Source organism: Onychostruthus taczanowskii, unplaced genomic scaffold, assembly GCF_017590055.1.
Source record: "Onychostruthus taczanowskii isolate IOZ18803 unplaced genomic scaffold, ASM1759005v1 scaffold21, whole genome shotgun sequence".
NCBI lineage: Eukaryota > Metazoa > Chordata > Aves > Passeriformes > Passeridae > Onychostruthus > Onychostruthus taczanowskii.
Genome location: NW_024499351.1, coordinates 10,141,224 through 10,155,603, shown reverse-complemented (window position 1 = coordinate 10,155,603; position 14,380 = coordinate 10,141,224). Strand labels below are relative to the sequence as shown.

Below are 14,380 nucleotides of genomic sequence, written 5' to 3'. Positions count from 1 at the left end.
AGAAGTTGAGGCTTTTTGGTTTTTAAGCAGAGCATTCTGCCACACCAGGAAACAGTAACACCTCGTACTGTAAGTTGACGAACACCTACTGAGACACAAAAAGAAAAAATAATTATCTCATCAGTGTTGGTAGAAGACTTGGCAATTAATATTCATCAGGTTAGATACTTTATTATTTTATGGAATAAAATAGATCTTGTCATTGAAATTTTTTAAAAGATTTTTTTTAATATGACTCAATAGATACAAATGTTGAGATTTCATTAAATTAATGCAAATGAATAAGCAAACCTTGAACCCTCATAGTAAAGCACGTCCTTAGATGGGGTCCACACAAAGGATTGTTTTTTTTATTGTTGACTAGACCTTCTCTATTTACTTAGCTTTACATTTGCTTGTATGAGAAAGAGGTAATGCTGCCTGTTACAAATTAGCTCTGGTCCTACAGTTATCCTCATTACACATGTAATGTATTTACCATTACAATAAGAGGGTTAAAAGCTTTTTGTGACATCAGAAGAAAAATATTATCATAACCTGCAATACTGCCAATGTATTATTATAAAGAATGACCTTTTTGACAGCATTCTTTGAGCATGGAACACAATTGATTTGAATTCACCATTTTAAAAGAAAGAAAGAATAAAACTACCACCTTTCTAAGTCTCTGGCTGATAAAAATTAATGTTCTATCCTTGGACAAAACAACACTATACAACATACTCTGCTAAATATATATTGAACACTCACAGGTTCCATTTCTTTTCATCAGTAAAGTTTTGGATTGAGTTTTTTCTCGGGGGGGTGGTGGGGAGGGCACTCTATTTTGTTCATTCTAACTTGGCGATCAAAGAATTTTTATTTTTACACTATTACAGAAGTGCATTTTTCTAGGTTTCCAAAACCACCTTATTCAACCTTCCCCATCTGTCACCATCTGCTTCTTTTTAGCATGTACTTTTTGTGTGATCACATAAGCATGTGAAAAATAACTAACATTCAGATGATTGTCTGCTGGTACATTTGAGGACTGGGCATAATAAAAGTGAACTGCCAAAACGTACTTAACACTTCTAATTTTGTTGGGTCTTGCATGTAAGCTACATTTGATTTTCAAACTGTTTTACAGTTGGAAAGTTGATCAGGTACTCTAACTCAACAGTAAAACTGAGACTACATAATTAGCTCAGCACTAAAAAGATTGTATTGAAAGGGAGGAACAAAACCCAGAAATATATCCACACGAGTTCACACATCTCTCTTGACTGAGTCTGTCTGCACAATGTTGCCTGAGGCACAGGATAAGATGCTGCAAGCAGCCTACTTCTGGACAGGCACAGCCTGAGTCTTCTCTCCAAGCTACCACAGGACAAGGATAAAGGACTCTCATATTTACAAGGGTGTAAGAAATCTCATAGAAAATGACTGGAGAAGCAAAGACACTAAGCCAAGGGTAGAAATGCACAGACATACCATTCCTTAACTATGCAGCAGCTTTAGGTGAAGAGTAATTGGAAAATGCCATCATGGCACAAAAGCTGACTGACAGAGGTGTCTCTTTCCAGGACTCTATCATGCTATGACACAGCATTTCTGCTTGTAAATGCACTTCCCAATACAGTTTTCACAGGAAAAAAACAAAACAGGACTAAAGCTGGAGAGACAAACTTACCTCCAGTTCTCTAAAAATGCATCAACCTCACTTTATGAAAATGTCATACAGAAATCTTTTCCATTTTTTTAGAGTAGCACCACTACATGCCTATCAGGTCTTCAGCAAAACCATATGAACCAGAATACCAGTGCTTTATCAATGCAGACAATTTGGTAGAGTGTGTCATTGTCCTTCCTCTAAAGAAGGAGTTTACATTAAAGAAAGTGAACAAAATAAAAAGAAGCAGAATAAAAACAAGAACTGCCCCTTCCCCTAGATAAACCCTAACAATCAATCTTCCATTAGTGCTTACCAGTGGTAACAAAATATGAGTGAGAACTTGCCCTCTAGAGAAAAATGGGAAACTGAGCTCAACATAAAGCTTCTCTTCCACTGTCTCTTTTTCTTCAAGTCTTAGGAGTTCACACCTGTCTTAAAACCTTGTGAGTGCATATCCATGTTGCAACACCTTAACAGCAGCCTTCTCTTAATTTATGCCATTTCCACAAATTCTAGAGGTGGAAAATAATGGCACATACCTACTATTTATAAAAAGTTGCATAGAACTTCAAAAAGCACATTACTTTGATACCTCAATTATCTTCAAATTCAAATGAAATTTAACAGACAAAGAGATTAAAAGGAAATTGCGTAAGTCACGACAAAAATTATTCTGTCCTTCGGTTCCTCTATATTTCTAACCAAACAACTCTTCAGTAAGCTTCTCTTCAGTTTCAAGTTGCTCATCAATTCCTCCTGGCATTTGTGTCTCCCTGCAACACACCTTATCAGTTCCTACTTAGAAAAGATAAACAAAATAACATAATCATCTTTATTCCAAACTCTCTTTCCTGCCCAAAATAATATTTTTCCCCATTACAAAATTTCTAATCTCTAATCTGTGTTTTCTGATCTATCACTCTACCTGTGACATCATTACATTCATTTCATTCATTTCCTTTCCCTCCTGTTAGCTTCCTTTACTGTCCTCCTTCAGTGTACTCAAATTCTTTTCTCTACCCCATAAGAAAGGAAAAAAAAGGGGAAAGAGGGAGAAAAAGGGAAAAAGGTGAAAGAAGGGAAAGAGGGGAAAGAGGCTTCAGCTGCACTACCCATACAACTTCATTTTCTCTGTAGCAGAGTGAGCTGAAGTTTGAACACCCTCACCTTAGCTGATATCTCTCAACTGGCCTGCCTCAGTTTACCCACAGTGCTGACTGCTTTCATCAAACTGCTTGCAAACAAGTGTCTTCCTGCTTCTCCCAGCACTTCAAGGAGCTCTTCTTTAACACTGCTATTATTGCAGCTCCTATCTGCATTAAAATCCCTGTTAAGAACAATGCCTTGTCATGGTGCCTGCAAAACCTGGAAGCACCCATCCCCCTTGTTAGCCTGTCTCGGTGAATTCCAGCCGTTCCCTCTCTGCCCACACACACAGCACTTAGTTTCAAGTCGTAGCAGACAAGTTACATGGTAGATCATCATAGTCTCACTCCAAAAGATTATCAGACTGCCTTTGGCAAATATCCTGATCCAATCCAAGCAGGTGTTAAAAGAACAAAAATAAATGTATAGCTGCACAAATGACAAAATGCTTTTCCTGACTCTATTGTCAGCTTCTTGTAATCTGTATATAACACAACAATCTTAGAAAATTCACTTCAGTTCCTGAAAACATGGAAGTTTGGGTTTTCTTGTTATAAGCATGCCTGCTTTCCCTTGCTGAAATCAGTCACAGAACTTTGATGGCCAGGTTCTAGACTACATCAAAGCCACATCCTTCCCAAGAGGAACAGCTGTAAGTAAGAAATTACATGCAGTGTGAGGAGAGACAGCAGCTGCTTCTTGATAAGAATTCTATTGTTCAGTCCTCCGAGATAAAACGCAGGAAATAATACTAGATTACACATGAACTCTCTCTCGCTCCCATTTTTAGAAGAACAATCACTAAAAAAAAAAAAAAAAAAAAAAAAAAAAAAAAAAAAAACACTTACTTTTCTTGATAAATAGCTCTTTAAAATATCTACTGTACATATGTCCATGCGTTGACATTATATATATATATATATATAGCATTGCATAATTGATTTTAATATTTCCTTAATCCTCACTGGTCTTACTTTAAAATAAGTTACAGGACATGCACATCTTCTGTCTAGGGGCAAAGGCTATGAATCTACTCCTTTCTTGTTCAGTGTCACATACCCTTGAGTGACTGTAACTGCATAAACTATATAGAAATAGTTTGCTTTTTTAAATAAAATGCAATTGTTCTTATAGGAATGCATCCATCTAATCTGTACATATGAACCATTTTTATACATATTCATCCACCTAGTCTGTATTTTTATGCCAATAAAATATAATTATATCCTTCCATTTTCCCTGTTATTAGAATAGACCTACACATCACTGGTCACCTACATCTTTTAAGAGTCATTTGAATGACATCCATCAAGTCCCTTACAGACTTGTTCAGAGTCAAAACAACTTCTCTTCTGTTATTAGAAAGTTTTAAAACTTCAAAAGTAATTTCTGGTATTTAAAGCTTATCTCTCCCATGACACCAAAACTTAGTAGCACATTTGACTGCTCTCCTATATCAAAGACTGTGCACTCAGTCCTAGGAACTTGAACTGAAATACAGAGATCCAGAAACTGTTACCTCATCCAAGGAAACATCCTTATAAATTATCAGACCCCAAAGAAATTTTACTTCTCTGCCCAAGTAGCTTCATTTCCTGAATGTTCTATTAAGAGAGTCTGTACCAGTCTGTATCTTTCTTAGCAGGTCTCATCCTTGACAGTCAACTGAAAACTATCAAAATCCAAACTGCTTTTAAAAGACTCACAGGTATATTTACAAATACTCTCCTCAGTTTTATTCTTTCTTTTTTAAGCAAGTGATACTGCCTGTAAAAGACACGTGGTCCTGTCCTACCTTTGCCACTCTAAAACAGCAAAAGAAGCATTGTTTAGGGAAAAAAAAAATCAAGCATACATCTGCGTTACCTAAATGGGATCACAATTCGTCTTTTTCTCATTGGATCTACAAATATTTTCTGACACCTCAATGATCCCTAGTGTGACAGCTTACCTTGAAGAATAACAATGGAAACAGACTTTTAAGAAATAGTTTCTTTGTCTTGAAAAACTGCTAAATGAGAAATTGTAATATTTTATACCTTTCAAATGGGGAATGTCACAGATTCTTACAGCCAAGGGAATTATTAACTATTACCACTACACTTAAACATACACAAAAAATTAGGCTTGGGTTAGTTCTACAGCAGATGATAAGGGTAATTTCACTATTATACAACCAAATTATTCTCAAAAAAACTATATCATTTCACAAACAAAAAGTTACTTGCTCATTTTTCAATAAGTGTGACAAATGTACATCTGTACTGCTAACAAATATAAGCCTTGCTATTTGGCAGTGGCAACTATTTTCTTCCTAGAGGATGTGTTCGTACCCCTACTGTATTTTATGCTCAGCACATAGTGATACAAGATGAACACAGTCCATGCTATTTTAATTTTCTTTAGACCATAGAAAACTGGTGTTGGATATCAGGGAAGGGCTAGGAAAGGAGAATAGAAAGGGGATGCACCTATGGACCACTTAGCCAGAAGCCCTGCATACCTTGAACGGCTCAGTGTGTGGTGAAGGTACTCATTAACTTCCATATGGGTTTCACAAATGATAAATCAGTGATGGTCCAGAATTCTATCTCCACAGATGCAAATTGACACTAACTTGGCAAGTTCATTACAGTTTTTTTCCTGTGGCACATCATCCATTTGATCTCTGCATGGACAGGAGCATTTTTCTAGATCTCCTAATTATCTACACAGTCAGTGTCAGGTCCTATATGCGAGGTCAGGCCCTATCAATGTGAGATGAAAAAGTCATTTCAACAGAGGGTCAGAAGGACTATTTTGATCCCAGAAACAGAAGGTCTGTGAGGAAAATGCAGCAACAGGTAGGATCATTTACTGATCAAGAGTAATTCTGAAATTGCCCTGGATAATAATTCTGTATCAATCCACAGAGATACCTTCACATCAGAGACTGCCACGCAAGGAGGAAATATACCTTAATCTGTCTTAGCTACTTTCCTCTCTTACTGTTGGAAGCATCTGCAACCTAGTTTTTGCAAAAAGATGGAATAGTAAGCAGGACTCTATATGTCAAACAATGGTGCAAAAGGCATTGGGGAAACCAAGTTTGGAACTGAAACCACAATTAGTATAAAAGGAAATATTAAGTCAGTTTTGAGGCTGGGTATAGATTCCCATCAGTGCAATGTTCCTGGGGTGGTAGGCAGCAGTCACAGGTTGCTCCTGTGCGTTAAACAAGTCGCTGTTCTAGTGTCCCTATCAGCAGCCAGGAAGTACATGGAAAACTGAAGTAAAAACCTGAAGAAGGGATGCATCCATCACAGCTGACACAGATGAAAAAAAAGGATGTAAAGATATTATTAAAAGGACAGATGGTGGATAGATTTCTCCATATATATAATTGGAGAATGAATATCTTGCCACTAAAGAAAGGCTGAAAGGTATCTGCCTTTAAACTTAGCATGACCAGGCAAGACCTAAGTACATGCTGCCATTTGTCTTGGGATAGACAGGCAGGAATTCAGCGTGGTAACAAGATTAAAGCCCAGTTGTAACATCAGGCTCTCATGCTCTGAAGTTTGCCACAAGGCAGTAAATCTTTGGCACCTGAAAATTATTTCTGTGGCCTGAACTGCAAAGAGAAGTGATTTTTGAGCATTGGTTCTCTGAAGCATGTTCACAAACAGACTGGAGGACCCAGGCTCTTGACGGTCTCTTCTTCAGTCAGCTGCCCTGACAAAAATAGGTACAATTGTCTCAGGTGAGCAGCTATCCTCCTAAAGGTGTTGAGTCTTCTCATGCCTTATCAGTAACCTCTCTGAGAGAAAAGGGAATGAGTTTCCTTGTTCCCAAGGTTAATGAAGAGTCAATTTCCTTCAAGACAGATTTTTACAGGGCAGGTCTCCAAAAACACTCATAATGGGAGGTAGAGCAGAGAAGTGGGGCTTCAAGAGAGCAGAAAAGCAAACTGGATCAAGTAACTTGCGCTGAGTGTCTAAAACCAAGTCTGATGAAAGAGAGCTAACATGTTTTCAAATGAGTCAAGGATGATAGTACCAGATGTATGAAGAGAAAGTTAGTGGCTCCTAAAAATACTGATGTTTCCTTTACTGTTGGAGAAAGGACATATCAAAATATCTTCCTATCATCCAAAATGGATTCAGTAACTCTACCTATCATATTGACTTATAGCCAAGTATTAGCAGTTTCAATTTTCTCTGTGATTGCAAACTGAAAGGGATTTTAAGCAATTTAGAAAGACTCAAACCTACGTACCTAGCCATCCTAAAATCTTAATTTCCAGCCAGCACTATCCAGAAGGTGATGTGTACCCGTTTGTTTGACATTCCTTAATTTCAAGGTTTAGAATAAAAAACAAAATGCAATCAAAATTGCTTATTGAAACAGGCTCCAGGGCTTGTGGCTGCTACTGAGGGTTCAGTGCTGCTGAAAGTAAGAGAAGGAAGAACTGTGTCTAATCAGTGCCTCCTCCCTTCAAACTAAGGCAGGTTATTCTTCAAAGGCAATACGTAGTAACAAGACTTTTATTGTAGTGCAGAGCTGCTGCAAGAGGTGGGAAATCCCTCTGAAAACTCTTTAAAACTTTCTTCAATGAAATGGTAGGACTGAAGGGCCTTTTAAAGGCCTTTAGCTTGGCTAGAAAGTTATCTCAGTATGAGGCGTGCACTATGTCAGTTAGAAATCTTGATTGCTGACAAGAATGGAAATAAGGGCTAATTCAGCATCCACAGAATCCTTAGCATTAAGTAAAAATTAGGCTGTCCTTCATATCGCTGCTGGAATTGTATTTGGCAGCCCTTGAGGAAAGGCAGAGTGACATTTCTGAGCACCACAATCAGTACTGTTGACTGAAGCCAGGCAGGGCCAAAACACAATCTTGGTGGTGCCTCCCTTGCCTTTTTTCAGCAGGCACCAGTGGCAGAGCTGTCAGCACTAATAATAATGGAGCAGAACACTTGGATGACTTGAGCTTCCACAACAGATTCTCAAGTGGCCAAACCAGAGCTCCAATCAAAGTTCCTGCAAGGGGAACCAAAGCAATGTCTTGATGTCCATCTTTTTATCAATCCTTAAGGAGTGTGATGCCTGGCACTCCAAGTGACAGCTAACAGGAAATATGGGGTGGCATACTCTGGGATGTCACTTCTGCTCACATACTAGGAAACAGACAGTTTTGGTGCCCACCTCAACCAGTTCTGAGGTTGACACACTCAACTGCTTTTAGCAGAAATATCTAAAATTTCAACTCCCTCTCCCTGCAACCGGGGAATTCAGATAAAACCCATCAAACTCAGTACCTTCCTATTCCCTCTCGCCTCCACTGAGGCTATATAAATGCTAGTTATACAGCTCAGTTAAGCAGGATCATATGTTCCAAGTGACAGACAGATGGAAGATTATTTTTGAAGAAATCATTGGAAGATAAAAACTTTAAGAGTGGAAGGCAAACATAAGAAGGAAAATGCACGTTAGAGGCCTTTTTAAACACTAAGAAGCAGAGCATCAATACATATACAATCACCACAAAGAATAGCAGCACATTCCATTCTGAATAACAGCTATGGGGTATTAATCAGGCAGACTGTCAGTCTAAAATTAAATGGAAAGGAAACATTTTATACAGTATTATAAGAAAATATTCTAAATCATACCTCAGGTGCCAGGTATTCTGGAGTACCACAGAATGTTTTCATAGTTGCTGCATCTGTGATTCCTTCTTTGCAAAGTCCAAAATCTGTAATTTTTATGTGTCCATCTTTATCCAACATTAGATTTTCTAACTGTGTGTTGGGGAGAAAAATATTCCCTTAGTATTTCTTAACAGGACAGATCGTTGTATTACATCGATTTTGTAAAAAAAGAGCTATTCCTTGCAAAAGTATGTCATTCTTTTGTAATTAAAAAAAATAAAACATCAAACATTACAGCATTTAACAGTTCTACTGCCACACAAGTCACATAATTAGTTAATACTTAAATACAGTTTACAATAATAAATCTCAGGTCAGTGACTTCAGAGGTTTCCTTTGGTCTCACATGACAGTCACTGATCAAGATACCTTTTACTTTCTATACTGTCATGAAACAGCCTGTATCCATAAATCCTTAAAATACCTCCAACTTCAGAACCTTTTCAATAATAGACAGAATTTGGGATAGGGCAGCTACTGGTAAAAACACCCCTGAGGTAAATTCCTCCTTGTCTACTTGCAAAGGACACTTCTTAAATTGTGAATTTATACCTCTGTATGCTTTTTAAACATATGATCCTTGCTTTGAAATGGGAAAGCATTCAGTATAATGGCTAATATCACTTTCCCAAAAGGTTTCAATTAGCTGTACTTAAAATACAGATAGAACTGAAACCAAGGAAAACATTCTAAACAACTTTTCTCAACAGAAAATGGTTTGGTTTTTAACTTATTATAAGGCATGTAGAGAAAATACCAACATAGAACAATCACAGCCCTGTCATTCTAAGTCTGCATAAAGCCTGAAATACAATCAAAAGTATAGATTTCCTGTTGAGGTCCAGTGTGTTATAAAGAAAATGTAAATAGACAACACGAAAAATAGAAGATTAATGATGTCAAACTCCTCTTTCTTTATTATTTAGTACTTAAATAAAAAACTATCACCTATCATTCCATGACCATACAATTCTATATTCCCCCAGGATTTCACAGCATTTCACATTATTACAACAGATTCTGCTACAAACAGGTAGCCCAGTATTTTTTTTTCTGATTGCCTTCCTGAGCAGAACTTGCCTACCAATTCCTCCTTCTTCTGGGTTTCTGTACAAAGGATTGCATGAATGAATTCCACTACTGTGCATATACAACAGGAAAGCGCAATTTCCTGTACATTAAATTAAAGGCTTGTCACAGAAATAAATTTGTCTCATCATGGAATTTAGAGGTTCCTCCTACGCAAGTTAGAAAATATTCCTGTTGAAAACAGAGGTTATTTTTCCATATAACATGGTCATAGTGTGTAACAGGATACCTGGCAACTGTATATCCTGGCAAATCTAAAACAAACGACATTCCAGTAAAAGGAATCTTTCCCAAGACACAAAAGACAAAATATTTTTTTTAATCAATGCTGAAATAAATTCTTTTTCTGTTGAAGTATTATGAATTTTTTTAATGTTCCCAATGCATACAGAAACACCTCATTGCTGAGATAAAAAGAATGCAGTCACATTGCCCCAGTTCACCATCTCCCTTGTTTCAGGACATTGAGAATTGTATTTGAGATTTGTGCTGAAATCTAAGTTGTTATGAGTAACAGGGCAGGGGGTGGGAGGATGAGGATCAGAAGTTTAAATCTCCTTCAAGTGTTGCTACTACAGTACCCTGTTTAATTTTATAATCAAATTAAAGTCAGGGAATATACCCATCTAGAGATTATTACATCAAACAACTTCCTCCAGCACACACAGAACTTAAAGCTGAACACAGATTTTTTTTTCCACATTAACTCTGAATAGTGCAACTTTATAATTACTTTGTGTTTGTCCCCATAGTCTCTGCAAAAACAAAAATTTGATTACTTTTTTTCCTTTCTTTTTTTACCTTGAGATCACGGTACACAATCTTCCCAGAATGCAGATAGTCCAGGGCAGAGACAATTTCTGCACCATAGAAGCGTGTGCGGTCCTCTGAGAACACGCGCTCTCTCGACAAATGGAAAAACAGCTGCAGGGTAAACAGCAGGGACAGGATTGTAATAATTACTGATTTAGTGGGGGAAATTAACACAAACATAAAACACCTCTCATCACCATATTGTGATGATAGATAGTGTACTCTCAGTGGACACTCAGCACTCTTAGACAGCAGCTGGCTTATCTTTTCCAGGTTTCCAAAGGGAGAAAGCGAGCTGTTAAATCAGCGTTTTAATCAATATACCAATCTTGTTTAAGGCATTCTGTTTGCTACTCATTTAACCTTCAGTTACCAGAGGAAAAAAAAAAAAAAAGAAGTAGTACTCAACAGCATCATTCTGTACTTCTCCCTCTGCTACTTCCTCAGATTTTTTGCTTTAAGCCATTGAGAAATATCACTAAAATGTGCAGATTTTGGTTCTGCCTCATGTTTTTCACTGCTTTAGTAACTTTTCTTTGAACTGGAAAAGGTTTAGTTCTTCAATAGACTTGGACTGAACAGGGAACTGGCATTTTCCAAACCACACATTCACACTGTAGTATACACATTAGCAGTCCTAGAAAAAGCAAATCAACAATGCTTAGGGTTTATAAAAACAAATCTGTGTATTTAGAGTATTTCTTTGCTACAATGTAAACATTGGTTGGGTGTTTTGTCTCTTCTTTAATACTTTTGAAGTAACAGCACTTTGCAGGCACTTGAAAGTCTTTCAGCAAAAAATAATAGTCATTATGTATTGCCAGTAATTTCAGCTGCAATGAAAAAGTGTAAGATAAATCTCTGTAAGGTTGTCAGTATCTTAATGGATAAAACACCACCCTCAGAACCTGGAGCAACATCTAAAAAAGCACATTTTAGCTATTCAATTCCAATGTCTTCTAAAGTGGTGAGTTTTAATTACTGTTTAAAGCAAGTTTGGGTAATTCTTCAAGCAAAGATTAGTGAGTATATATTTCTGTATTCTCCATATTACAATGTTTTTGGCTTCACCATAGGAGCTAACAATCAACAAAACAAAAACAAAAAATGGTACCATTTATAAATTAAACATAGACAGTGAAATCCACAACAGCTATGCATGCAGGCTTGGGTGGGTTTTTTCACTGTTTAAAGTATCAAGAAGATGAGAACTGTGAAATGACAAGGTAGGTTAAAAATTACCCAAAAGCTAACCAGTAAAAAAAAAGCCAATGATGTGCTTAATCTGTCTTTATCACATCCTACTTTATGCCTTTAGAAAATCTACACTATCCACAAGGCACTGAACAGTGTAGGAATTACTGCAGCTATTTTCAGTGGGCGGGCTTCTGGATGTGGCACTTGGGGATAGGGTTTAGGGGTGGTTATGGTGGTGCTTGGTTGATGGTTGGACTAAATAATCTTCAAGGTGGCTTCAAACCTTGATAATTCTGTGACTTTTCAAAAAAGTCACTGCTATGGACTAGAAGTCAACTTCTTTCCTGGGAACTGTAATTCATGATAGGTGTATCACTTTTATCTTAACCTAAACAAAATTCCCAGTAAACTGAGCCTTTTGGCACCATACATCTGTATAAGCAGAGACTTCACAGGATACAGAAAGTACACTATGATTTCAAGAAAATATTTAAAATTTTGTTCATTGTATCTGGATTCCCCTTTCAACTTTTTTTCCAGTGCTCAAGACACCCTGTGTGAAAAAGGCAAACCCGCATGACAAGGAGGACCCTTATTTTGCAGGTGTGCCTGTTGCTCCTGTTGCCCACCTGTTCAGGCACCAATCCCTGGTGGGCAGGAGCCCTCTCTGTGTGACTTGCTCTCTGTACTGCCGGCCCAGGGGCCAGAGCAATCACAAGACCCACCCATGCTAAGCAACCAAATCTGACTCCATGAGATGCTTCATGCATTACCAAACTGGGAAAAGAAAAGTACCTCTCCCAATTTTTGTGGTCCTTTCCACACATTTCTGTAGTATTTAAATAGAAAACAAATACTGCTAAGTAGAATTTCATTCACATAAAGCAAAATACAAAATTTACACAATTTATGCCTTTATGTCTGTTTCGTGGTCTCTCATAAATAATAAGCTAGTGCTACTCATTTTTAAGAGTGTTTTTTTGGTGTTGATGGATTAAAAGTAATTAAAAAAACAGATCAACACACTCTGAAAATTTGTAACTTCCAGTTAGTCCTACATTTCATATCTATTCCAAAGGACTATTGCAATTTTTTGTTTGAAGGAGACTAATCCAGTAGCTGAACAGCAGCCTTAGAAAATTCTCAAACATCAGGATACTTGTCACCAACATTTTTGTTTTAGTTTCCATTTAAAATGTCCCAAATCTGAACCTAAAAGTTCATAGCCTGACAATTAACATATAAAAAAAATTTACTTTCTTTATTGTTTATTTCCAACAAGATTATTGATATTAATTAAAAACACCAACTTCAAAGTAAAATGACCAGCTAGAAACAACTAACAGCAGTTGTGTTTGTCAAAGAAACTGTGAGCTTCTGAGTCAGCTTATTTTAATGTATATGTGACACCACAGTCACTCTTCCTCACATTATTATAGCACCTAACAGAGCTGTCACCAAACCATACTTGCTAGTTTTGAATGAAGAATGTACATTTAGATGTAAAAATGCACATTTAAAGCACATTCATACACTCAGATATATGCTAAAGATATTTAGCAGATTCGAAAATTATAACAGGGAAAGATGGGAGATTGCAGGGGGATTACAGCATAATTTTCAGCTAATTAATTAGCTGGTTCACTATTTCAGAATAATTCTGCCACTGTGTTCTATTTACAATTGTCAGAACAGAAAGATTATATTTATTAAATCAAAGAAGGAAAAGGAGAAATGTGATGCAAGGTTAGAAAAAAAAGGTTTCCAACATTTTCAGTATTTATTGATTTACAGTTATTAAATATGTGCCATAAAATCACAGGAATTGCAACAGAAATAGCTTTGGCACAAAGAAAGCCATTTTGCACATAACATTTTTGATGGCATACACGAGGGTGCTATTGTTACAGTGAGGACTGGAGCTACAAATTTCCTAGTATGCCTTTAAAAACTAAACAACAATGCTGTCATGGGTTTTTCCTAATAAAAAAATTTAAAAGAAAAATTTAAACAAAGATCAAACATAGAAGTATATTCAGCTGCAAATCCAAGCATGCCAAATATATAAAAGACACAACCTTGTATCAATTGATCTGTTAAAGTTGTACACACAATAGTGACCTACTTAGCATGTTTGAAAGTTGAAATGTCTGGCTCTTGGTGTTGTGTACTGGGTTTGTTCAGCACTGCATTTTATATTTGAGTGTTGATTTTGCAAAGCACTTGCAGTAGCAACCTTGAAATTTCAAATACTTTATTTATTGTTTCAGACTTTGTTCTGCTTCTTGGTACATTCTATACCCAAAGAAATATAGCACTCTTATCATGGACTATCATAATTTAAGGTTAAGGAACTTATTCTTGTTTACCTTTTTTTTTTTTTTTTTTTTTGTTAAGTAGGTTTTAAATCCTCTGTCTTTTTTTTTTTTTTTTCTAGGCAGTAACAGCACTTGTTCAATTACAACAAGCCATTTAGTTCTCTCCTGCCTAATGAATGGAAGTAAGAGCTGTGCAACAAAAATGCCAAAAGGAACAGAGATTCAGAATTCTTTTGTGGAGAAGTATCTGAACAAATTTTAGGGTCTAATTTTATTATACACATAATCACCAATTAAATTGGTTGCAAAGTACGAAATCTGGAATTATCCTTAAATGCAGCGTGAGGAAGTTAATCAACTTATTAGTCAGCTGAATCAGAGTACTCTGCAGAGTAATGTATGTAATAGATTTAATTCCTAAAACATTTTCAAACTTTAAAGCAAAATACTGGAAATAAAAACTGGGAAAC

General features: G+C 36.6%; 1 protein-coding gene across 2 annotated transcripts in view; it reads right to left on the bottom strand.

Annotated features, from left to right (window-relative positions):
- The window catches only part of AKT3 (AKT serine/threonine kinase 3), a 151,870-nt gene that overhangs the window by 30,141 nt on the left and 107,349 nt on the right, over window positions 1-14,380 (bottom strand). For both annotated transcript variants that reach the window (XM_041404171.1, XM_041404170.1), the window contains exons 9-10: window positions 10,384-10,506; window positions 8,455-8,583 (exon numbers count right to left, since the gene is read on the bottom strand). In XM_041404171.1, coding sequence (XP_041260105.1) covers window positions 8,455-8,583; window positions 10,384-10,506 — 252 coding nt within the window. The remainder of the gene's footprint in view (window positions 1-8,454; window positions 8,584-10,383; window positions 10,507-14,380) is intronic.